At 51.8% G+C, this 23,772-nt stretch overlaps 1 protein-coding gene across 1 annotated transcript in view; it reads left to right on the forward strand.

Moving 5' to 3' along the window:
- The window catches only part of SLC7A1 (solute carrier family 7 member 1), a 63,723-nt gene that overhangs the window by 21,651 nt on the left and 18,300 nt on the right, over positions 1-23,772 (forward strand). The window contains 3 exon segments of the mRNA XM_070380476.1: positions 21,396-21,677; positions 21,679-21,781; positions 23,167-23,325. Of these exon segments, the coding sequence (XP_070236577.1) occupies positions 21,411-21,677; positions 21,679-21,781; positions 23,167-23,325 (529 nt within the window). The 5' untranslated portion in view covers positions 21,396-21,410.

The raw sequence follows: 23,772 nt of genomic DNA on the forward strand, positions 1-23,772 counted from the left end.
AGATCGAGAGGGGTCCCCTCTCCCCTGGACCCTGTGTGAAAGGTGTTAGTCACTCAGTCAAGTCTGACTGTTGCGACCCCACGGACTATAGCCTGCCAGGCTCCTCTGTCCATGGGATTTTCCCAGGCAAGAATACTGGAGTGGGCTGCCATTCCCTTCTCCAGGGGTGTCTTCCCGACACAGGGATCTAACCCGCCATCTCCTGCATTGCAGGCAGATTCTTTACTGTCTGAACCACCAGGGAAGCCCAGGCCCTGTGTGAGCTGGAATCTTAAACTGTGTGCATCACTTAGACCAACCTTAGTTGCAGGTGTCCTCAGTCAAAGTATTCTGTGCCCTGTGACCATGAAATCTTAAGCTCTGGATTGAAACTGGAGCTTGTGTTCAGTGTCACAGAATGAAGGACGAGGGAGTGCAGTGTAGGGAGGGACTCATGGAACAGGAGCTAAGTCCATGTTCGTGAAACTCTCGGAGCAAAATGACTGGTACGTATAAGTGGCTTGTGCAGATAGAGTGGAGGTTGTCCTACCAACTGCAACCAGAGCTATAATTACTGATTTTGGGGGGAAGTGGCAGAGTTTTGACTTGAGCAGAATTAAAATATGGGGGACACAGTGCTGCTTTTGCAACTGAACTTGTATAGAAGGTGCAGGGTCTGCTTGGCCACCTTTGATAGAAAAGCCATACTTTTCTTGTGAATTGGGTGCCTCTTGTCTTTTAACAGCTTTACTGAATATAATTTAACAGCATAAAGTTCGTCCATTTGAAGTACAAATTCAGTGGCTTTACTATATCCACAATTGGGCAACCATTCCCACAATTTCAGAACATTTTCATCACCCACTCAGGCAAGCCCTCATCTCCTCTGTCTTTATTCTGGATTTTTTCGTGTCCCTGAACTGACACAGCGTGTGGCCTTTTGTGACTGGCTTCTTTCACTTCGCATGTTTTCAAGGTTCATCCATGTTGTCGTTCCTCATCCACGTTCATTCCTCTTTAGGCTGAATAATATTCCCTCATGTGGATAGCATCACTGATTCAGTGGACCTGAGCAAACTCCGTGAGATAGTGAAGGACAGGGGAGCCTGGCATGTTGTAGTCCATGGGGCTGCAAAGAGTTGGACACAACTTAGTGACTGAACGACAGCAAATGGATAGACTACATTTTGTTTATCCACTTATGAGTTGATGGGCTTTGGGGTTGTTCAGCCACTTTTCAGCCATTGTAAAAAGTGCTGCTATGAACATCTGTATGCAAATGTGTGTATTAAAGTGTTTTTATAGGCTTTTGTTTATCTTGGTTAGATATCTAGGAGCGGTTGTGTCCTATGGCGATGACTCTGATTTTTTGAGAAATCTTTTCAGTTTTTGAATCGTATGTATTTTCTGTTGTACATTTTGAATTACACATTTCAGTGGCATTCAGCCCATTCACCTTGTTGTGCCGTCATCACCACGTTCCCCTCCTAGGCTCTGTTGACGTAATAGGCATCGTCTCTTGGGCCCCAGGAGGGGAAGTGGCTTTGGCTTTGATCTGTCAAAGCGATGGGTTAGTCGTGAGCCTACCCATTGCCCTCTGAGAGTGAGAACAGGTAAAGGGCTCTTGGCCCCAGACCATAGGGTCTCAAAGACAGGAGACGTTGGTTAAGAGGGCAGGAGAGGGTAACTTGCCGAGGCTACCCAGAAACCGGGAGTGGGGCCTGCTGTCTCCTCCTGGGGGGCCCACCCAGTGTGGTGGGGAGACGCCATCCTCCCCACACATGGGCGTGTTTTCCTGTTCATGCCCAGATCTCCCTTGGCCCTGGCAGAGGGCCTCAGGGAATCCCGAGCATAGAGGCCATGAGGCGTTGTATTTTCTGAGTCTCAGGAGAGGGTATCCGCGTGGGGCCAAAGTGTGTGTTTACGGGGGAACCATCATCAAGTCAGAGGAGATCTTGCAGGTCGGCCTGGACTGTGGGCGCCCCGACCTTGGCTCCCTCCGCCCGCTTATCTGGGACTCCATGTTCCTCACGCCCCGTCCTGTCCCGGGATGCCTGGCCCGGCCTCCCCCTGGCCCACCCCGACAACTCCATCCTGAGGTTCCCCAGGCCTCCTCTCGGCTGCTTGTTTTGGAGAAAGCCCTGGAGTTTTCATATTGTGTTCATATTCTTCCTGAGCAGCCCTTTCACCTTTCCAGCAGTACGTCACTTCCTCACTGGCAGAGATGCTGTTTTATTAAACTCTTTGGGGTAAGTCATTGACAGACAGAAGCCACAAATGTCCAAATTCAGAATAGGCATCATTGTCGACCTAACAGCTCATTCATGAGCGGATTCTTTGAAAATAGTGACACACTTTATAAGGGCTGATGAAAAAGTGAAAGTTAATCGCTCAGTCGTGTCTGACTCTTTGCAATCCCACAGACTGTAGCCTGCCTGGCTTCTCTGTCCATGGGACTCTCCAGGCAAGAGTACTGGAGTGGGTTGCCATTTCCTTCTTCAGGGGATCTTCCCGACCCAGGGATCGAACCTGGGTCTCCTGCATTGCAGGCAGATTCTTTATCAAATGAGCCACTGCGGAAGCCTGACTGAATATCAGTAAGGGCTGATATTCATAGTCAAATGGCTGTTCACTTAAATGGGAAGATGCCTTTAAATAGTGGCTCCCCCGGCTGCATGTGTGTGTTGGTGTTGCTCACGTAGCTGTTTGGGCTAGAAGTTCCAGAGTGCCAGCCAGGAGTCTGTGCAGTTGGAAAAACTAGGAAGCAAAGAGGAAGTATTTCTTCTTATGTCCCTTATTCAGAGAAAGTCTCCCTAACGATTCATTGATTTTTAAGAAGTGCTTGATGTAGCTATAGGGATAATAATCTCAATTTTTAATTATTTTTAAGCAATTCTGTGAGCTCGACAGTGGTTTCCTCATTGCAGAAGTGGGGAAGTAGGGGTTCAGAGTAACCTATGAGAGGTCAATCAGGTACTTGGGAGTCAAAACCCAGTCAGGTTGTCTTCAGAAACCATTTCTCCTCTTTCCATTGCCTCTGATGGTTTGCTCAGTGGGAGGAACGTCACTGTGTCTGATTTTACTGTAATTACATTATGGCCTGTTGCCCTGGGCGACCTATGATAAGTCTCACATAGAGTTTCAGAAGCATCAGAGCAGTTTTAGTCAGCTGAGCAGAGGTTTGAGCCACAACTCCGCGTTTCCCCCTACTTTATGAAGCTGCTTTTCTGGAAGTGGAATTGTGTTCCAGTGGGACAAAGTAGGCACTTCACGAAAACGTCAGCCGTCATGATGCTGCTGTCCTCGTTGGGGAGACCCCTGACCCCCAGATGCGTGCCCATCTTTGCTGGGCCAGCGGTGGAGTTCGAGTCTGGTTGCTGAGCGTGTTTGCAGTGTTGGAGGGAAATGACTGAATGGAAAGCCTGCATGCTTTCTATGCCCCTCTTCCTCTCTCTCCCGCCACACATTTCCTGCCCTGCTCACTTTTTCCTTTTACAGTCCACGAGGACTTCTGCATCAGGTGGCCATTTGGTCCTGTTCAAGTCGTAGAGTCTAAGATTTCGTCACTTGGATTCTCAGGTGTTAACAAATCGAGACTGGCTGCAGGCTCGCAGGTGGAGCGTTTCTGGGGCGGAAGCTGCTGTCCCCGCCTGCGGGCCTCGCCTCCTCTGTGCTCATCCAGAATCTCAGAGTCATAGCAAGAGTGGCGGTGGATCACCTCCTCATGTTCATCCAGAATCTCAGAGTCCAGGGTCCTCCTTCCCACTCAGACTCTGATGCAATGACCTTTTCATAACAAGAGTGGCAGGGGAGCCTGAGAATAGCTTGAGCTTCTTACCTGCTCTGAGCCTCACACCCCACCTGTGAAGCATCAGTGGGAGATGCTGCCTGGTTCCTTTCTCTCTTGGGGGCGGGGGTGCCTCCCAGCAGCCCATCCCCGCTGACTTCTGAGCATCTCACATGACTCTCAGTGAACACGCTCCCACGCGTCTTCAAGACCAGGTTCAGTCTTAGAACCGCTGTAAGGAGTGGAGCTTGGTCATCAGTTCATTTTTTTCATCTTTTACTTTTTTCCCTTAATTTGCCTGCCTCTTAGTAATTCTCAGTCTTGGTTTGGGGACAAGGTATTGGTTTCTTTGTGAATACGTGCTTATCCCCAGAATTGTTTGTAGGTTTTTAAATTTTGAAACATTACTTTAAAAGATTTTTAAAAACCAATTCATTAAAAATAAACGCATCTGCAGAGCACTTGCTCTCAGCTCCACACTGTGAGGCGGGTTTCCCCTCCTCGACAGCATGCAGTCAAAGAAGACTCAGTCACCTTGTTGTGAAGTATCTCTCATCTCAGAGGGAGGGTGAATCATCAGATTGTGGGCTTTCCTTGCTCCAGAAAAGGCTGCAGTGATTTTAATTATTGCAGGGTTGGGAGTTGGATGGACATCTTGCTGCTTCCTTGACCGCATTTCCTTTAGAGTTTGTAATTTTTTTTCCCCAGTAGGTATTGTAGAACCACACGCGTCTGTATATGTTGTAAGGTCTTCCAAACAGCTTTTATGCATAAGTGTTGTCGCTGCCTTAGGGGGTGGGCAGGAAGTGGTGTCGGCCCCAAGTAAAGGTGGCGTCAGGGTGGACACTGGAACTTGGGGGAGACTGGACACTGGAGTCTGCTCCATGAGTTTCTCCGGGAAACCACTAGTAACAGCAGTCAGACCCCCTGTCCTCATGAGCCCCCATCCCCCGTCCTCAGGTGGAAGCCCATCTTTTCTCACTGAGAACCTGTGAGTGAGTGTGTGTGCTCCTGCCGTGGTGGAGATCCAGGTGGCAGGCGGTGTGGGTCGGGGGAGGGCAGGGGCCACGATGTGTAGAGAGTACTTGGGTTTCTGGTCCTGGCCAGGTCTGCCCTCGCGAGCGTATTATCTCAGTTACTACAGTCTGCTCGTTTCTGGGTAAATCCCAAATGCAGAGCCTCAGGCTGGAAGGCTCAGGACAGAGGGGATGGCTCCCAGGTTCCTGTGGTTGGGAAGGCCCTGTGGAGTCACCAGCACAAGGCTCTGGTGAGCTTAGCTGCCGTGATGTCAGTTCTGGACGTATCCCCACGGTGCCCATCCCACAGGGTCCTAACGGAAGGAAGGACAAAGTGCGAGGGTCTCAGAGGACAATTTTGGATCCTGGGTGGTGCCTGGAGGGCACCCTGCTCCGGTTCTGGAGACCCTGAGGCTTCTGTCCAGCACTCGGGCTTTGAGCCCATCATCCCCTCTCTCCTGGACCAGGAAGGATATTAACTCCTTCTCAGTGCTCACCAGCCTCTTTGCCCATGCTCCCTTTAATCATGCTGGAATTTCAAAACTTCACACCAAAGGAAAAATTTAATTAACATTTGCTTTTTCAAATGAAAGATGCTCTCCTTCCAGGATCCCATCCCCTGCGCATCCCCTCAGGAGATCCTCATCTGTTCTGTGGGCTCCTGGCTGTGGTACTTGGCTGGAGTCAGAAGACTTGTTAGAACCCCCCGTAAGGCCTTGAACCATGTTCCTGTAGCTTCATTCCTTACCATGACCCTCGGATCTGACCTGGTGGGATGGAGTGCTGGCTTGTGTATTTGGGGCTCATCTTATTTCTAATAATTTCATGGAATTGCTTTAATGAATCAGAAACATGTTGTTCCTGTTGATATTTCATTCATCCATATGTTTCAAAGATGTTCCAATCATAAGAGGTACGTAAACTCTCAGAGGCAGGAATTTGGTCTCATGAGTTCACTGCTGTGTCCCTGGGTTCCACGACTGTGTCTGACACTCAAGACACTTGTGGCTTGAAGAACAAAACACAGACTCATTCAAAGGCAAAGCAGCTACTTCAGCTGGACAGGGAAGCCCAGCATGCTGCAGTCTATAGGGTCGCAAAGAGTCAGGCAAGACTTAGTAACTGAACAATACCAACCAAAAAAAATTGTGCATTATGTTTAATAAGATAAAGCAAAAAAACCTGTTTAGTAGTTCCTATCAATGTACCTAATGGGAAGGCCTGATTCCTCTTGATTTATAAGTTATTCAGTGGAAGTGTGTTCACTGATGTTTCCAGGTGACTTTGCATAAACACATTTCCCATCAGTGTGCGGGTGTCCCCTGTTGCACAGACATGTGGTATCATGATCACACTTGTGCCCTTGGGAGCCTGTCCAGGATGGTGTTGGAATACGGCCTGCTGTATTTATGATGAAATAAGTGAAATAAGATGCTTTAGGTTTGAGGTGGTTGTAGCATTCTTACTACCCTGCTTTTAACAAGTGAAACTTCAAATCCGAAGTAGAATGAATCGGTTGGAACATTCTTGGAGTAAAGAAAAGCAGTGCCAATGAGTTTACTTGCTTTTCATGCCAGCCCCAATAATCCTGGTGGGCTCAGCCTGGTTTAATGTATGGCAGCCTTCTCTAGCACTTAAATTGAGCATCCCTTACCTGCTTTGCTGCTCTGACAGGGAGACACGGTCAGGGAGGCCCTCAGTCAGGCTGCTTCACCCTGCCTGAGGAAGCTGGAGAGCAGCTTTCCTGGGGGGCCGGTGTCAGCCTGGCTGTGTCACGCCTTAGGGCAACCCTAAAGCAGTGGTTCTCAAACTGTTTGATCTCAGAACCCACTACGGTCCTAAAGATTGTGGAGAACTCCACAGAGCTTCTACTTATGTGGGTGGTATGGATCAGTATGTGTCTGACTCTTTTGAACCCCATGGACTGTAGCCAGGATCCTCTGTCCATGGGATCCTCCAGGCCAGAATACTGGAGTGGTTGCCATTCCCTTCTCCAGGGGATCTTCCCGACCCTGGGTCTCCAGGGATGGAACCTGGGTCTCCTGCACTGCAGATGGATTCTTTACTGTCTGAGCTACCAGGGAAGCCATCACATGTATATGTTTATCTAAAAACACATTTGTTAATATCACCACCAGTGTCCTCAGAAAACTCTTAAGTCTTGGGAAACCGTCAACTGAGACCTTGGTGACAGATACAACTTTTCCACAATTCTAGGTTTTTTTTTTGATAGTTCAAATCTTATCATTGTCCCCAAACATCGTCAGTTGTTTTCCTTATCAATTCTGTTCCTTTCATTCCAGGATTTTCCTCCTAAAATATAGATCTAATAATGGCTCTTGGCGGCCAAACTCCATGACTTGTTCCCAGCCCCCAGCACTTGGATGGATTCCAGCCTTGCTTCAAGCCTCTACATTAAAAAAAAAAAGAAAAAGAAAATCTTTAAAGAACACAAATTTACTATTTTCAGTTCTGTAGGTCAGAAATCCAAAATAGGTGTCACTGGGCTCCAGGCCAGGTGTTGGGAGGGTGTGTACCTTCTTAGAGCTCTAGGGAGAATCCAGTGCCTTGCCTTTGTTGGCTTCTCGAGGCTGCCTGCCTGCCTTGGCTCCTGGCCCTGGACAGTTTGAGGTTGGCAGTGCCCCTAGAGCCTCTCCATCCCACTCCTCTGACCGGGACTCCCCCATCCTTCAGGGACGCTGGGGATTACATCAGACCCACCCGAGAACATCTCACCGAAGGTCATCTGGCTCCTCTGTTCGTCTGCAGCCTCCTTGTCATATAGCCTGCTGTAGTCACATGAGTAGGACCTGGACATCGGGGTTGGGCGGCATGGTTCTGGCTGCCATAGTCTAGCATCTCCGTCTTTATGTTCCGACCTTGCTCTCTGAGTGATGTCGGGTAAACTCGTCTTCTGAACGGCATCCCCTTGTGGCAGAAGCCTTTCCTGAGGTCTCCAGGTGGAGTTGCCTCTTTCTCTTGGGCCGAGATAGAGACTGGTGGGTGCGCCCGTCCCCGGGAAGGATCGTGTGTCCATCCGCCCTGTGCTGTGACCTGAGCCTCACGCACCTTCGCTCCTGCCACTGCCCTTGTACTTGGCACATGATAGACAATATCTGGCAATACTGTCAGTTTTGGACGTTTGATCACGGGCTGCGTTTTAGAGGCTGTCGAGCGAATGTTCGGTTTCTTGTCTGTAACAGCAGCGTTAAGAGTTACGTAGGTGAGTGTCATCCTTGTGGGCTATCAGAATACTTAGAGGTCAAGTGTCACGGTAGCCACTGCAGCTCACGCCCAAGGGGTTCGGGAGAAAAGTGTGCACGTATGTAACGATAGAGCAAATGTGGCAAAATGTTCAGTGTTGGAAAATGTAGATGAAAAGTACGTAAATATGCTAGCTTTTCTGTAGGTCTGAACATCTGCAAAGGAGGAAGTGGCAAAGAATGGCATCTTAGTGTAGGGTGAACAGAGGAAAGGTGTTGGTTGGGATGGAATAGTTGATTCCAGCTGCTGGAAACTTGGCTTTTCTGAAGTCACAAGCTGGAGCTGTTGGTGAGCAACTTCACGTGTGTGTTTGGCTCAGAGCTGATCCTCACTGGGGTCACGAAGCATAATAACCAAACCTCTCCTGCTCCTGAGTGAGTGAGGGCATGAGTGCGTGCAGAGTAGAAACCCTGCAGCTGGGAAGACAGAGGACTTGAGGCGTCTCGTCCCGGAGGTTCTTCCTGGACACCCCGTGAAGACTGGCCGTCTCCGCATCTGTTCCTTCTGGGACCTCAGGCACACGGTGACAGGGCCCGCCCACATCGGAGCAGTCTGGGGCCTGCCCCGAAGTCCCTGGGGCCGCGGGTACTTAGTGCCAACTGAATGGGGTACTGGAGCCATGCCACGGTCCCAGCAAGGACAGGAGAGCGGATGGTCACAGATTGAGTCCCGAGTTCCCTGCTGAGGCTCTCTGGCCCTGCTGACCTGGAAGTCTCAGTGCCAGCATCCCAGAGGACTCACTGCCCGGCTGGCCCTTCTCAAGGCCTCTGAGTGTGCACAGGCCGGCTCTGTGCCCTTGGTGTGTGGGTGTGGCCTGTCTGGATGATGCTCTGCTGCTGTTTTTACTTGAGACGTGACCCCGTGTTTGCAGTGGTGGCGGGGTGGGACCCCTGGTTTGGAGGCCGTCTTGTCCAGTTTCCCAGGTTCTCCCCAGCAGTGCCCCCCAACGTCCCCTCTGCACCCCCCACCCATGCTGCTCCATCTACATTGGGACCTCGTCTCCCCACCATTTGTCTGCCCTCTGATGCTGAGCTGAACAGAAGCTTTCCTCCCTGTGTCGGCCATGGGCTTGGAGGTTCTGGGCCCCCAGATGGAGTCTAACGCGGTCTCTTCCTTTGCCTCCTAGGAGCCAGCGGCCCCCTCTCGAGGCTCCTGAGACGCCATCGCTCCAGGACCAGGGACCCCCCAGTGACGAGGCGACAGTCCTTACATCGTAGTCCAGGTGCAGTCCAGCAGGAGGGTCTGCTCTTGGTGCCGGGATGTTACTCATTTAGGCCTTTCCTTGGCTGTTGGCTTTTTAAGTTAACTGACAGCTAAGCCCTAAGTCTTCTTTTTAACATCTCACTGGCCTGCCTCAGTCAGCTCTTCTGTCTCACCTGGAAAGGCTTGTCTTCACTCTCATGGTCTCTTGAGTTTCTGTGTGCACTTCTGCTTGGTCCAGACTGCTTGATGTCCTGGGATGGCAGGGCCTTTGGTGCAGGGCGCGTGGTGGGGAGCAGGTGTCTCCGCGCTCAGGGCTTTGTCTGCGTGGCCTGCCGTCCTCGGAGGGACTGGGCCCCGCGGGCGGCCATAACGCCATGGCCTCAATGTATGTGTTCCTCATCTGCCTGTGATTCTTGGAGCCGTTGCGGTCTCAGGTTCAAGGGCCTGTTCCAGTCTGCATCCTGGCCCCCATGCCTCTCAGTCCTCAGCCTTTCACAGTTCTCCCACAGCTTGTTCCTGGGTGCCGTAACCAGTGTATTTCAGGTTGGTCCTTGGAGCCCCAGAGTCCGGGGGTGGGGGCAAGGTGGGACAGGAACAGGCATGGAGAGCAGGCATGTGGTATAGCCAAAAAATTAAAACCTAATACATATAGTGAGAGTGGGTCTAGTTTCACCTGTTGATTATATTTTCATCTGGCATAAGATGTAGTTTGGTGAAAAGAATCCTACTATATAAGTGCTGGACAGTTATTGTTCAGGTTATTTTTAGATAAGTAACTGGTCACTGAGTATGGAGGCTTCACTTTTGTCACTGTTTCATTTATCACAAAATTTTTCAGAGGGGGTGTGTGTGTGTGTGTGTATGTGTGTGTGTGTAGAAGAACTGCAGTTGCCCACTCACACCCCCCCACACATTCCTACAGTCCTCTGGGCCCTTCATATTCTTAATTTTGAGTGTGGAGCTGCGTTGAGAAGACACACGTAGTCAGGATCAGCGGCCCTCGCTGAGTCCTTCATCAGGGGACTGGGGGGCGCGTAGCTGTGACCTTTGCCACGTAGAGACCCCCTGAGGGAGGGAGCAGGGCCCCCCAGCTCCTCCCTGTGGGCATGGGGATGCTCTGAGTGAGCCCCGTATGCCTGAGCTTTCCTGTGTCACTGAGCGGGAACCAGTTAACTGCAGGCCAGAAAATGAGCCCTGGCTTATGGCGAGGCCCGGGGTCAGGTTCCAGTAGCATTCCGGAGGGACAGCCTGTCTTCAAGGTCATGGCCCTGGAGCTTCCATCACAGCAGAGCCAGGGGCTCTGCCTGTGACGTCGGTGTAACCACCATCCATCCTTCACACTCAGTACCGCAGGCCAGCCCTGGCCTCGTGTCCGCGCTCTTGGCTACTTTGTCCATCTCAGGCTTCACCATGATCCTCCGCTGCATTTTCTCCTGACTCTTTGATTGTCAGTCCTGCGTTATGGTGTCCACAGGCCCTCATGCACTTGGCCGCTTGCTCCTGAATCTGCGGAGTGACTTCAGGTCCACGGCGGCATGTTCTCTGTGAGGGAGACAATTCTGTTACTGCCCGCTGGATGTTACCCGACGTGTTTGATGTAGTAAAAATCCCCACGCTGGGAAAGTGTACAAACAGGTGCTTGGGGGTTGGCCTGCAGACAGATGGGGTGTGGAGCCAGGAAGGGGGCCACAGTGTTTCCTTCAGACTTTAAATGCTTTTCTCTTGGGGGCGAGTGTCTGAAGTCTTGGCCACCAGAGACGCAGGCTGTACCCACACCAGCACGACCTGTCATGAAACGTGCTTTTCCTGCTGGGGCTTATCCCTGCACAGTAAGCCCTGCACAGGTAATCCCCATGGTAACCAGGGGCTCCAAGGGGAGAGGACAGGGATGGAGCAAATGCAGGAACATGGGAAAGGATAGAGTATCTGCTTGCACACAGGCACTTTGTCAGCTGGATCAAAATACCCTGCTCGAAGGCTAATGTGTCGATTCTCCCCAAATAAAGGCGGGTGGCGGTCTGGGACCGTCTCCCCTCGGGTCTGTCCTGCCGAGTAAGACCTGATTATCCTCATGGTGGTATGTGGTTGATGCCCTCAACCTTTCCTTTACATAAAAGGTTTACATCTCAAGTGCACATCCCTCAGACACTCAGCCATAGCTCTCCTGGCTGCTCCCCGCAGCCCAGCCCAGCCTCACCTATTCAGCCTGGTGGGCCTGAGCTGTGTCTCTCGGGCAGGTGAGCGTGTGACCTGCGAAAAGTGGGGAGGGTGAACCTGAAATTTCACATATGTCCCACACCATGGATGGCACAGAAACACGTGTCTGCTGGTTTCTCTCTCCCAGCTTTTGAATAACCTACAAACCACTTTGTTCTTCGCTTTCCTTTAACCTCTTCTTTGGAACTCACATTGGTTTCTGTAATTTCAGGCAAAGTCCCCAAATGGTACAATTTAGGCCCAGAGAAATGTCAGGGACATGGTCCACGACTGCCTATTACAAATCCTTTACTGTTTTTCTAGTTAAAAAAAATTGGCCGAATATTGATAGTTTCATATAGCTCAACCTAATCACGCGTAGGAGACTTTGTACACAGCCGTGTCTTAGCATCAAGGGGCTGCTCTGGGGGTGCAGGTCTCCAGAGGAGTTTCCTTGTTGTTTTCTGGGTCAGCCCAACAGGAAATCCTCTCTCTTGCTTTTGGGAATTTCTCAATGTGCACGTATGCAGAGAGAAAACGTAATGAAACTCCACGTACCCAGGTACCTCCCAGGCGGACTCTTTAAGAGATTTCCTTCCCCTCAGTTCAGAAGCAGTAAGCAGTCACTGAAAGAATGTTAAAATGCTGGCGAAAATGCCAGTAATCTGTCCAGAGACGCTGCCTTGATTCTCCTTCCAGTATACACTCACACTTGTGTGTGTTACTGTTAATTTTCTACCAGTCTGAGTATATACACACACATGTGTTCCTGTTATTTTCTACCAGTCTGAGTATACACTCACACGTGTGTGTTCCTATTATTTTCTACCAGTCTGAGTATACACTCACACTCATGTGTGTTCCTGTTATTTTCTATCAGTCTGAGCATACACGCACACTCGTGTGTGTTCCTGTTATTTTCTAGGGCTGCTGCCAGGCTCATTTGACTCTGTCCTCCCCCTTTTCTCAGAGACACGCACTCTCCCAACGCAATATTTGATCTGTCTCCTTGGCAGCTCTTGCTCCATATGATTCTCCAGGCCCCTGCCCTCTGTGTGATTTCCAGAACTCTCCCCTGAGGCCCCTGCTGGGCTTTGCTGCCCCAGTTACCTCCTTGTCCTCAGACCCAGAGAAAGCGCCTGTTGCTTCAAAGCCAGTGGCTCCTGGCCAGCGGCTGCGGGAAGTGGGCGGGTGACGTAGATCCACCCCACCGTGTGAGTAACTCATTGACTGGACTTGACAGGAGTAGTGGCATTCAGAAAGAGGTTGTCTTAACTCATGTGACGCCCTTATTTGTAGGATTTCAGATAAGTGACAAAGTTGAGTGTTGTCAGACGGGAAGAAGAGTATATTTGGTCAAAGTTGTGTCACTCTGGCACCTGCCATGGAACAGGGCTCCTGGAGTCAGAGGACGTGGGTTCAAATCCTGGCTCCCTACTTAAAGTGAGGTGATTGTGGCTGGGGGTCTACCCATCCTCCTGGGAGAGGAGGGAGGCCTGTGACTTGGCTGGTCTCTGGTGAGGACAAAGTGAACCCGTGTGTGTGTGTGTGGTGAGGAGCTGGTGTGTTGGGTTGGTTTCAGGTGGACCCCAGCTCCCGAGAGTTTCTTCTCCAGGTCGGTTTGGGGAAGCTGTCCCTGACTTCTCACAGCTACTTTACTTTTGAGCCAGTGCATTTTCTAGAAATTCTGAGTTTTTTCAGAGTAGCCTGTGGCAGTGGGAAGACTGGGGGAAGGGAGGAAGTGACAGGTATTTGAGGATTACAGTGGCCCCAAGCTTACGGGTAAGTAGGTGAGTCTGTGAGAGTTTGCTGAGTGAGTAACTGAGTAAATGGGAAAATAATGGTCTGTGACCGAGCAGTGTGGTCAGATCTGCTGGGCAGGAGTCCCCGCCTTGCTTGGTTCCAGGGGCCGGCTGTCCTGGCGCTTTGTGAAAGAGGACATTTGGAGAAGCAGCCTCTGAAATCTCTAATATGCTTTTCAGGATTCCTTAGAGCCTGGAGAACTAAAGAAACAGTGTTCTGCCAGTAAGTCTGAATTCTGATCCTGGGGGAACTTTATTTAAGACATTTCCATTTGAGGTTGGAGAGCCAGACCAAGTGTCCACAGTTCACACACACGCAACTTTACAAAGCCCGCTCACCAGCCCCTCTGCACCCGCACCCCACTCAGGTCCGGGCCCCTGCTGGGCTCTGGCTCATGGACCCTGCCCTGAGTGGGGGGCCCGGCCCCCGGCCCCGGGCCTACCTACAGAGTTTGTCCGTCACCGGCTTCAGTGAATCAGGTGGCGCACGTTTGCTTCTTTCCATCCCAGAGAAGTGAGAAGCACTAAGGCACGTGTTGGAGGAACTCTGAGCCCCAGGTTTCTGTTGTAACGCGTTTCCACACGCAGAACCGGGGCGTGTGTCTTGATAAAGCACAGCTTCCCTGGTGATGGAAACACTGTTGGGAGACGAAAAAACTTAGTCACATCCTGCTGGCTGCAGGAGGAAGCGTTCCTAGATTTTATCTGATTTTCGTGAGGATACACTTACTGGGTCGTCCACTGGCTTCTTGTCTGCTGTCTCTCTTGGATGTGGGCAAACCCTGTGGACAAGCTTGGGTGTGGGTAAGCCAGCAACGTTGACAGTGTCAGGCCAGGCATCAGTTCATGACTGCCGTGTGATGGGGACCTCAAGCTGCCAGAATTTGTCTGCAAAGAATTTGCTTCTGTGAGGGAGAGGCGATGGGCAGGTGCTGAGACTTAGAAGAAAGAACCAGAGCTGACTCTGCCTGGGAAGAACTTGCCTCTGAGCATGCCTGCCTGTGTATGCTGACTCGTGTCTGACTCTTTGGGACCCCATGGACTGTAGCCCAGGGTCCATTGACTGTGGCTCCTCTGTCCATGGGATTCTCCGGGCCAGAATACTGGAGTGGGTTGCCATGCCCTCCTCCAGGGGATCTTCCCAACCCAGGAATGGAACCTGTATCTCCTGCATTGCAGGCAGATTCTTTACCAAGCCACCAGGGAAGCCGTCTTAGTATACTCCTTGTGCCTTATCTGTCAAGGCAGGACCAGAGAGTCACCCCGTTTTTCAGATGTGGAAACTGAGGCCCCAGAGACATGCACTAGTTTAACCCAAGGAACCCTGGGCAGAGATGACAGGGACACCAGCTGTCCCCACGGTGGAGCACCTCCCACGATAGAAGGAACTGTTGGGAAACTTTCAAGGCCTCAGAGGCAACTCCTTGTTGCTTGGGTTGAATTTTAACCCAAATAGCATCTTCTTACATGTGTATTCATTTAGAGACCCAGAACTGGACTCTTTGGTGACTCGAACCTTTGAATATTCAGCAAATGAGATCTCCTTTGATGGACAGACCCCTTTAAGTCATTGAAGGCAATGGTGAAGATGTTGCCTAAGATGAAGGACAGACGTCCAGCCAGTGTCCTGTTAAGTTTCCTGAAATTAAATCAGTGATCGTACTGAGTGTGAGCTATGGACCCTGTACGTGTTCTGGTCCCGTACGTTCTGCTCATGGGCCTTGTAGGTGCTGGGGGCAGAGGCGATTAGAGGCGGCCCTGCCAGTGAGACGTGTTGACGCTTAGCTCCGAGATGGGGGCTTACACCACTACCACCCTCCTGCGCACTGCCAGTTAGCTGCCCAGCCTTTCCCCCAACCCCCTCCACGCTCCCGGGGCCCCGGGGATCCTGACTCAGAGGACAGCAGGCTCTGCAGGTGGTGAGGCGTGGGTTTGAGCCCTGACTCCCATCTTTTGTTGACTGCATGCCCTCCACCAAGTTACTGGCCCCGACTCTCTGCCTCTTCGGCTGAGATTGCCTTTCTGCTTTCCCCAAGCCCAGCTGTGTCAGCCCAGGGCATCATACCGGGAGTGAGATCCCTGAATTCAGGAGGAGTTCCATTCTGCCCTCAGCTTGTCCATCGCTGCCTGGGGTCAGATGAGTGTAGATCCTGGGAGACTTTAAGAGAGTCCGAGTCCTGAGGTCACATGTCATGGGGGTGTGGCTGGCCCCCCCAGCCACTGCAAACCTTCAGCGCCCTGTGGTCCCCTCCTCCCCTTGCCTCTCCGCTGCCCCGCTGTGCCCCAGCTTCAGTTCTGTCGTTTCCTTAACCTCCTTCCACACGCCCACGTGTTGGGTCTTCATCTGCGTCAACCAGTCCCCTCCATCCTTGTTTTTTTTTCTTTAAAAACTTAAAAGTTCTTGCACCTGGGCCTCCTGACACCTGGGGGAAGTGAATCTGGCTTGGAGAACAACTTCCTTCAACGCAGATTGCATTCCTTGTGTGCATCTCTCTTCCTCCGCCGTGGCCCGTGACCTGGAATGCTCTCGCTTTGGACCACGTCTGGTTGAGATGGCTTCACTTCTGCTCCCTTCCTCATTAAAGCTGCAGGTGTTCCGGAGCCTTCAGGACTCCTGGGCAGCCCTGCCCCATGCGGCTGAACGGGACCTGGGGACCGCCCGTCCCCGATCAGCGTCCTGTGTAGACCTCAGCGCGTCTGTCTCCTGCTGGAATGACAGGGTTTATTCTACATGACTCCCCTGCTTGGGACCACTCCCAAATGTAATGACCACTTAAAAAAAAAAAAGCAGACGTATGAAGAATCAAATGTCAAGACTTTCTCCAAAGCATTTATGAACTTGGTGTCTATCACAGCCTCTATCTGTGACCTCTTCCCCTCCCTCCATGAAGCCATTAAGCTCTTCTTTTTCGGTAATGGGACTGTCATTAAATTTGAGTGGAAAAAAAAAAATCATACAGTTCACACCTGCCTGCCTTTGTCAGACGCCTTCAACACCGCATCCTAAAGTCTTTATCTTAGCAGTCTGGACCCGTTGGGCCATCTTGCTTCGACTGTTATATAGTGATCACTGGAATCAAACCTGGAGTTAGAAATTCTGTGGGAAAGGGACAGATTTCCTTTGCTTTTCTAAGAGGACATTCTTTCATAATGTGTGAGTCGGGAGTGAGAGAGAGCCAAAGCTCTTGCTGTTACAGGATTCCTGTCAAAAACTGGAATGAAAGTGTAGCTCTCGACTGTTGCAGAAATTTCTCCCTGGGAGACAGGATAACGTAATTTCCAGATAATGCTTTCAATGCATATTGGGGACTTTCTGCGTAAATCCTGACTGCAGGAAGTCTGTCCGAGCCTGACACTGGTGAGGCTGGTGTGCTTCGATTGGTTTTACATGGAGAAGTTTCATTTGTTTTCAGCTGTTGGCTGAATGAGCAGCTCAGGAGCCCGGGCACGAACGTGAATTGTGGGGTAATGTGCACAATACCGACAGATGATGCTGCCTGGAGAACCCAGATTTTTCCATTACTGCCAAGGGGAAAGAAAGGACGTTACTTTAAAATAAACCCAGGGCGGGGTTAGTGAGCATCTCAATCTCTCCCGCCCTGGGAAGTAGAATTGGACACGGCACTCGTGCTGTCCGCACTCTCAGCCCTGGGGTTCGGCGGCGACTGGTTGCGTTCCTGCCCCAGTGGTTTCCAAGGGACTGGGTTTGCCCTTTCCCCAGACAGAGAGGGCGTGCTGGAGAGGCAGCCCAGGAGGAAACAGCCAGCCCTCCTGCGCTCCTGTTCACTGCACCCGAGCACTTCCCTCCAGCCCAGGACTCTTTCTGAGAAACAGTGGCTGCTGTCTCCCCACTTACAAGAAGTCAGCTATGTCCAGGGAGTCTCAACCAAAAAGTCCCTTTCACGTGTTTGCAGTCCAGTGTCTGGGTCTGAATTTACAGAACTCAGTGCCCCGGCCCCTTTATGTTAAAGATGGTGCTGGGTCCCCAGGGTTGGTTAAGTGGGTTCATGGACAGGGGTAACCAGGGGCATGTGGCATGTTCACTGCAGCTGCAGTATCCAGGGGGGCTCATTTCAGCCTATAATGAGGTCAGTGGGCTCTCGGAAGGTGTCCCCTGGCATGCCCTTCGCCAGGTGTCCCAGCACAGTCACTCTGGCAGCTCTGGCTTCTTCCTCAGACAGCAGCCCCTGTGAGAAAGGTGTGTGGACTGTGGACCAGCCCTTCCCAGAGCCCAGGATAGAGTGGTCTTTCAGAGGAAGGTGGTGCTCGCTCTAGCCTCCTGGGTCACTTTGGGAAGCCAAGGAGAGACCGTGCTGTTCAATTGCAGTGTCTTTGCTTTGCACTTGGCTTCTATCGTTTTGAGGAGAGAATCCATTTGTTATGAACTAAAAACTACATCTAGGAGAAAATTCTGAAAGAGATGGGAATACCAGACCACCTGACCTGCCTCTTGAGAAATCTGTATGCAGGTCAAGAAGCAACAGTTAGAACTGGATATGGAACAACAGACTGGTTCCAAATAGGGAAAGGGGTATGTCAAGGCTGTATATTGTCAGCCTGCTTATTTAACTTATATGCAGAGTACATCATGAGAAACGCTGGACTGGATGAAGCACAAGCTGGAATCAAGATTGCCAGGATAAATATCAATGTCAGATATGCAGATGACACCACCCTTATGGCAGAAAGTAAAAAGGAACTAAAGAGCCTCTTGATGAATGTGAAAGAGGAGAGTGAAAAAGTTGGCTTCAAACTCAACATTCAGAAAACCAAGATCATGGCATCTAGACCCATCACTTCATGGCAAATAGATGGGGAAATAGAAACAGTGAAAGATTTTATTTTGGGGGGCTCCAAAATCACTGCAGATGGTGACTGCAGCCATGAAATTAAAAGATGCTTGCTCCTTGGAAGAAAAGCTATGACCAACCTAGACAGCATATTAAAAAGCAAAGACATTACTTTGCCAACAAAGGTCCATCTAGTCAAAGCTATGGTTTTTCCAGTAGTCACATGTAGATGTGAGAGTTGGACTATAAAGAAAGCTGAGCGCCGAAGAATTGATGCTTTTGAACTGTGGTGTTAGAGAAGACTCTTGAGAGTCCCTTGGACTGCAAAGAGGTCCAACCAGTTCATCCTAAAGGAAATCAGTCCTGAATATTCATTGGAAGGACTGATGCTGAAGCTGAAACTCTAATCCTTTGGCCACCTGATGGGAAGAACTGACTCATTTGAAAAGACCTTGATACTGGGAAAGATTGAAGGCAGGAGGAGAAGGGGATGACAGGATGAGATGGTTAGATAGCATCACTGACTCAATGGACGTGAGTTTGAGCAAGCTCTAGGAGTTGGTGATGGACAGGGAGGCCTAGCATGCTGCAGTCCATGGGGTCGCAAAGAGTCGGACATGACTGAGTGACTGAACTGAACTGAGGAGAGGGTGGGAGTGGGTGCCTGCTCTCTCTAAATGTCGGTCCCATTTACCAATCACTTTAGAAGCAGGACGGGTCGTCAGGTGCTCTCAGGCTCCACTTCCCTTCTGGGTTTTCCCCGAGATGATGCTGCCAAGTTATTCACTGCCTTTCCCACCGTCCCTGGCAGAGCCCTTCCGCTGAGAGTGGTGTTGAAATGGTGCATCTTCCCTTTTAACTTGTTATCCAAGCAGTGGTTTATTATAGGCTTTGTTGTGGTTCATAGTCTGGCTTGAATGAATTCAGGGAAATCCTGGAAGGAAGAAAGAAGAAGGCAGGACCAGGAGGACTTGCACCCTGGGCTTTCCAGCCAGTGCTGGTCCCCGGCGGGTTCTCAGCACCTGCTCCCCCAGCACGGCCGCCTCGCTGGGACCCCTCAGGGCTCGGGGCTCCCGACCGGCGCCAGCAATGGGCCAGCGAGTGGCTGCAAGCATCCTGGGCACTGGCGCTCTCTGTTGCGTCTCCTGTTCTGTCCCTGCCCTCTCAGCTCTTATCAGACCTCTGACTTTCCTGCTCCGCTGCTGTTCCACTAATACGGTCATCTTCCCTCATTTCCTCCCACTTCCGCCCCCCTCACCAAGGGTGATATCATTTCCTACCTCCCCCACCCACCAATGCCAGACCCAGATATGGAGCTGGCCCCCCTGCACCTTCCGAGCTCGTGACCCCATTTGACTCTTGGCTCTCTGCGTTATTTTTCGTCATCTTTACATGAAGGGTTTCCGACCGGAGGAGTTTATTCCCCATTCTAGCTGAAAACTTTTGAGTCTCGAGAAAGTGTTTTTTTCTCTTCTCTTGGCCCATCAGATAAAATGTGGAGAGGACCCCCCACCCGTCCCTCTGTGACTCGCAGGGGGCCTGGCCTGAGGCTGGGCAGAGGACCAGCCCACAGGGGTGTGGGCAGGCAGTTCAGGGTTCCATGTGATTAGTCACGGACTCTGCCAGATCTGCTGTCTCCGCTGAGACGATTGCACTTTCCGGTCACTTAACTGCAGCAAAGTGAGGTAGATCAGGCAACACCAATTGGTCATCAAGGTGAATTTCTCGTGGCTCAGAGTCATAATGGTAGCTTGTCTCTGCACACGTTTAGGTTTGCAGGAAAGCCGTGAGGGTAGTTCCTGCACGCCCACATCGTTTCCTCTGAGACTAGCATCTTAACCCTGGTGTGATATTTCGGCTGTGGCCAACCGCCTGGTATGGATACAGCTGGAGTCCGTGCTTTGTTCAGGCTTCCTGAGCTCTCCCCGCTGTCCTCCTCCCATCCCGGGGCCTCATCCCATCCTCTAGGCTAGTGTCCTGTCTCCCGAGGCTCCTCCTGTTTGCATCAGCTCATGGACTTCTCTTGTTCTTGATGACACCCGAGGACTGGGCACAACTGAAAAGAACGTGCACACATACACCAGGAGCGAAATGCAGGTGTTTCGTAGAGTTCCTCTTCTGTGATTTGTCTGATACTTTTCTCAGGATTAGCCTGGGGTTACGGCTTTGGGGAGGAAGCTCTCTCTCCCTTCTCATCGCATCATACGCTCGAGTATAACCTGTCACTTCCTGATGTGGACCTTGGCCGCCTGGCCAGGGTGATGTTCTGCCAGGGTTCCCGCTTCCCACACTGTCCTCTTTGGAAGGATCGGGCTCTGGTTCCCCTTCCTTGGGGCTCCAGGCAGGCCCCACTCCCTCGGGATGAATTCTCCTGTGATTGGCCGGGGTCTCCCAGAGGGTGCTGACCAGGGACGTAGTTCAGAAGGTGGGTGGCATCCCGGGCCCCATGGAGTGATAAGGTCCCTGTGAAGGTCAATGACTGGACCCGTGTGCACCGTCTGGACTGTATCACATAGCACTCTGCCCACATTTTCATGCAGAGGAAAAGTGCTTCCCAGAGTAGCAACAGTTACAAGGGGCCCTAACTCATAACAGTTCAACGCTTTTCTGCTCTGGGCATACTCTTTGTTAAGCTGGAGACAGCCTGGCTCCTGCTTGGTCCCGGGAAGGTCTGAAAAGTGTTGTCACTGCCATTGAAGGCCTCTGGGCTCTGATAGTTAAATTCATGTTTAGTTTGGTTTGCCTTCCACAACAGCACACTTGGAATGTTGTTGTTGTTTAGTCGCTCAGTCGTGTCCAGCTCTTTGCAACCCCATGAACTTGTAGCCTGCCAGGCTCTTCTGTCCCTGGGATTCTCCAGGCAAGAATACTGGAATGGGCTGCCATTTCCTTCTCCAGGGTTTCTTCCCGACCCAGGGATCAAACTTGCGTCTCCTGCATTGGCGGGCGAATTCTTTACCGTCTGAGCCACCAGGGAAACCCATACCCTTAGAATAACAGCTTACTTTTCCTGGTGAATTGTATGACTCTCAGCAGGAACAATGGGCTTAATTGCGCTTCTCTTGCTATTTCTGCCTGGAGAAGGCTCTCGATTGGGAACTGAAATCAGTGTGGGGGCTCAAGAGACCAGAGTCCCATCAGCAGGTGGGTTGGCCTCTGGGTGTTTCTCCCGCTGGTCACACCTGAGGCCGGGAATCCGTGGGTGGGTGTTCTGCCCGCGGGTGGTGGGATCGTGAGAGGTGAGGGCTTAGCGGCCAGTGACAGTGGGGGACCGCGTGGCCCACCTGCTGCGGTGAAGGGGTCCCTGGGTGAGACCAGAGCGCTAACGCAGCTCCTGCCTCTGTCCTCCCCTCCGCAGACCTGCAGCCGCGGGATGGGGTGCACCATGCTGAAAGGCGTCGGGCAGCAGATGCTGCGGCGGAAGGTGGTGGACTGCAGCCACGAGGAGAGCCGGCTGTCGCGATGCCTGAACACGTTCGACCTGGTGGCGCTGGGGGTGGGCAGCACGCTGGGGGCCGGCGTGTACGTGTTGGCCGGGGCCGTGGCGCGGGAGGATGCCGGCCCCGCCATCGTCATTTCCTTCCTCATCGCCGCGCTGGCCTCCGTGCTGGCTGGCCTCTGCTACGGCGAGTTTGGCGCGACGGGTCCCCAAGACGGGCTCGGCCTACCTCTATAGCTATGTCACCGTGGGTGAGCTCTGGGCCTTCATCACCGGCTGGAACCTCATCCTGTCCTACATCATCGGTAGGTCTCTGCGCCGGGCCCCACCTCCCTCCTGGTGGTCCCGCCCAGCCTGGATCCCCAGACCCACGGGGTCTGGCTGCCCCCCTAGCTCGGCACCTCCCGCCTCCCCTCGCTGCTGCAAGCGTTCCCTTTTCCTTTGGTGCAAGGTGGAGGCCTGCCGCACGTGGGACCCAGTGGGAACAAGCCCAGCCCCCAAGAGGCCAGTCTTGTTAGCACAAAGAGACGCAGAATCAGGCTGCTCGTAGCTAGTGAAAAAAGGACCTCGTCTCTTTCAGTCTTTTTCCTGATTACTCAAGTAAATACATCACTGATAACAGAAAAATTTAAGAAATGCAGAAAAGCACAAAGAAGAAATTAGAAATTACCCAGCCTGACAGCCCAGCCTCTTGGTGGGAATGCGACTACTTTAAAAGGGCCTTTACGTTTCCAGAGAGCTTGCCTGCGAATAAAACAGAATGGTGAGCGTGAAGCTCCTGCCGTTCCTAAACCAGCAAGTGACAGTCACCAGCAAGGCACCCTTTACAAATAAAGGAAGACGCCTTTTGTGGTGACTGGAACTTTAGCAGCATTTCCCGGGAAGCGTTGCTGGAAAAGCAGTGACGGGTGTTACTCAGATTGAGAGAACAGTCGGGTGCTCTTGGCTGTTGGGGTGGTGGTGGGGGGTGCTGGACTCCACACCTGTTGTTGTTCCATGCAGTCAGAGCCTCTGGGCCCATGGTCCCCCCAGGCCTGGCACAGAGCGGCAGAGGTGGCTGACTCTGGCGGGGCGGGGGTTGGTGAGCCAGCCACTTGGCTGCTGGGGAGGGGCCAGCCCTGAGCCACCACCCTTGGCCCTCCGGCCCCCTCTGGGAGGCAGGCCCTGTCAGCTCCGCTGCTGAGGGTCTTCGGGGAGGAATGTGGCCCCCACTGCCTACTGCAGCACAGGGGTGGGTTGTGAGGTCCCCTGAATGGTCTGTTCCCAGGATTTCTTGTTACAGTGAAATAAAATAGGTAGAGTCAGTACTGTCAGAGCGCCTCTTGGTGGTCAGGATGGTGTTATTTTGTTAAATTTTACTATGATTCAGCTACACGTAGGTTCAAAACACATGGTACACACACACACACACACACACTCTCACACTCACACACACTCTCACACTCACACACATTTGTGTTGGTTGTGATGGAGAATGCATCTCGTCCCAGGCCCTACGTCTGGCTTCTCTGCAGACTCCAACCAGCGCTCCCTTCTTGGTCAGTACATCCTGGGGTGCGGCGGCTGCCGCGGAGTTCCCTGCTCCCCAGCACCCAAGGGCTGTGAGCGCCTGCGGGTGCTGCAGACGTTGACAACAGGCGCTGTGTTGACTGTTGCCTTCTCTTCCATCTGACAGTGTGTTTCTTGGCAGGTACCTCGAGCGTAGCGCGGGCCTGGAGCGCGACGTTTGATGAGCTGATTGGGAAGCCCATTGGGGAGTTCTCACGGACACACATGGCCCTGAATGCACCTGGGGTGCTGGCTGAGAACCCGGACATATTTGCCGTGATCATCATTGTAATCCTCACAGGTACAACCACATGTCGGGTGTGTCAGGAGGGGGACCAGGAGTCTGGGGTGAGGCTCAGGCTCCCTCCTTTTCTCTTTCTCCCATCCCCCCGTTTTCTTGTCTTCTTTAATTGATGCAGACATCTTTTTTTTTTTTTTGTCAAAGTGGCTTCTCAGAGATTCACATAGGGTTGGCCTATTGAATAGGTTGAGTTGTGCGCTGTTTAATTAAGAGAGACTCTCAGGTGTTTGCATGTTTGTGGAGTAGGATTTCATTAGGGCTGCAGGCTTTGTATAGAGGTGACCCAGGAATAAAAGTTCTTCTGACTCAGCGGATGACCATTTAGAAATGAGAGTTGGCCTTTGTCAGCCAGGACAACATGGAGGAACCAGGCCCGATGCTCACTGCACCTTGGGGTTGGAGACAGCTCAGGTGATTTGCACCCAACCAGCCGGCAAAACCCCTCCT

The sequence above is a fragment of the Bos mutus genome, chromosome 12 (assembly GCF_027580195.1).
Source record: "Bos mutus isolate GX-2022 chromosome 12, NWIPB_WYAK_1.1, whole genome shotgun sequence".
Lineage (NCBI taxonomy): Eukaryota > Metazoa > Chordata > Mammalia > Artiodactyla > Bovidae > Bos > Bos mutus.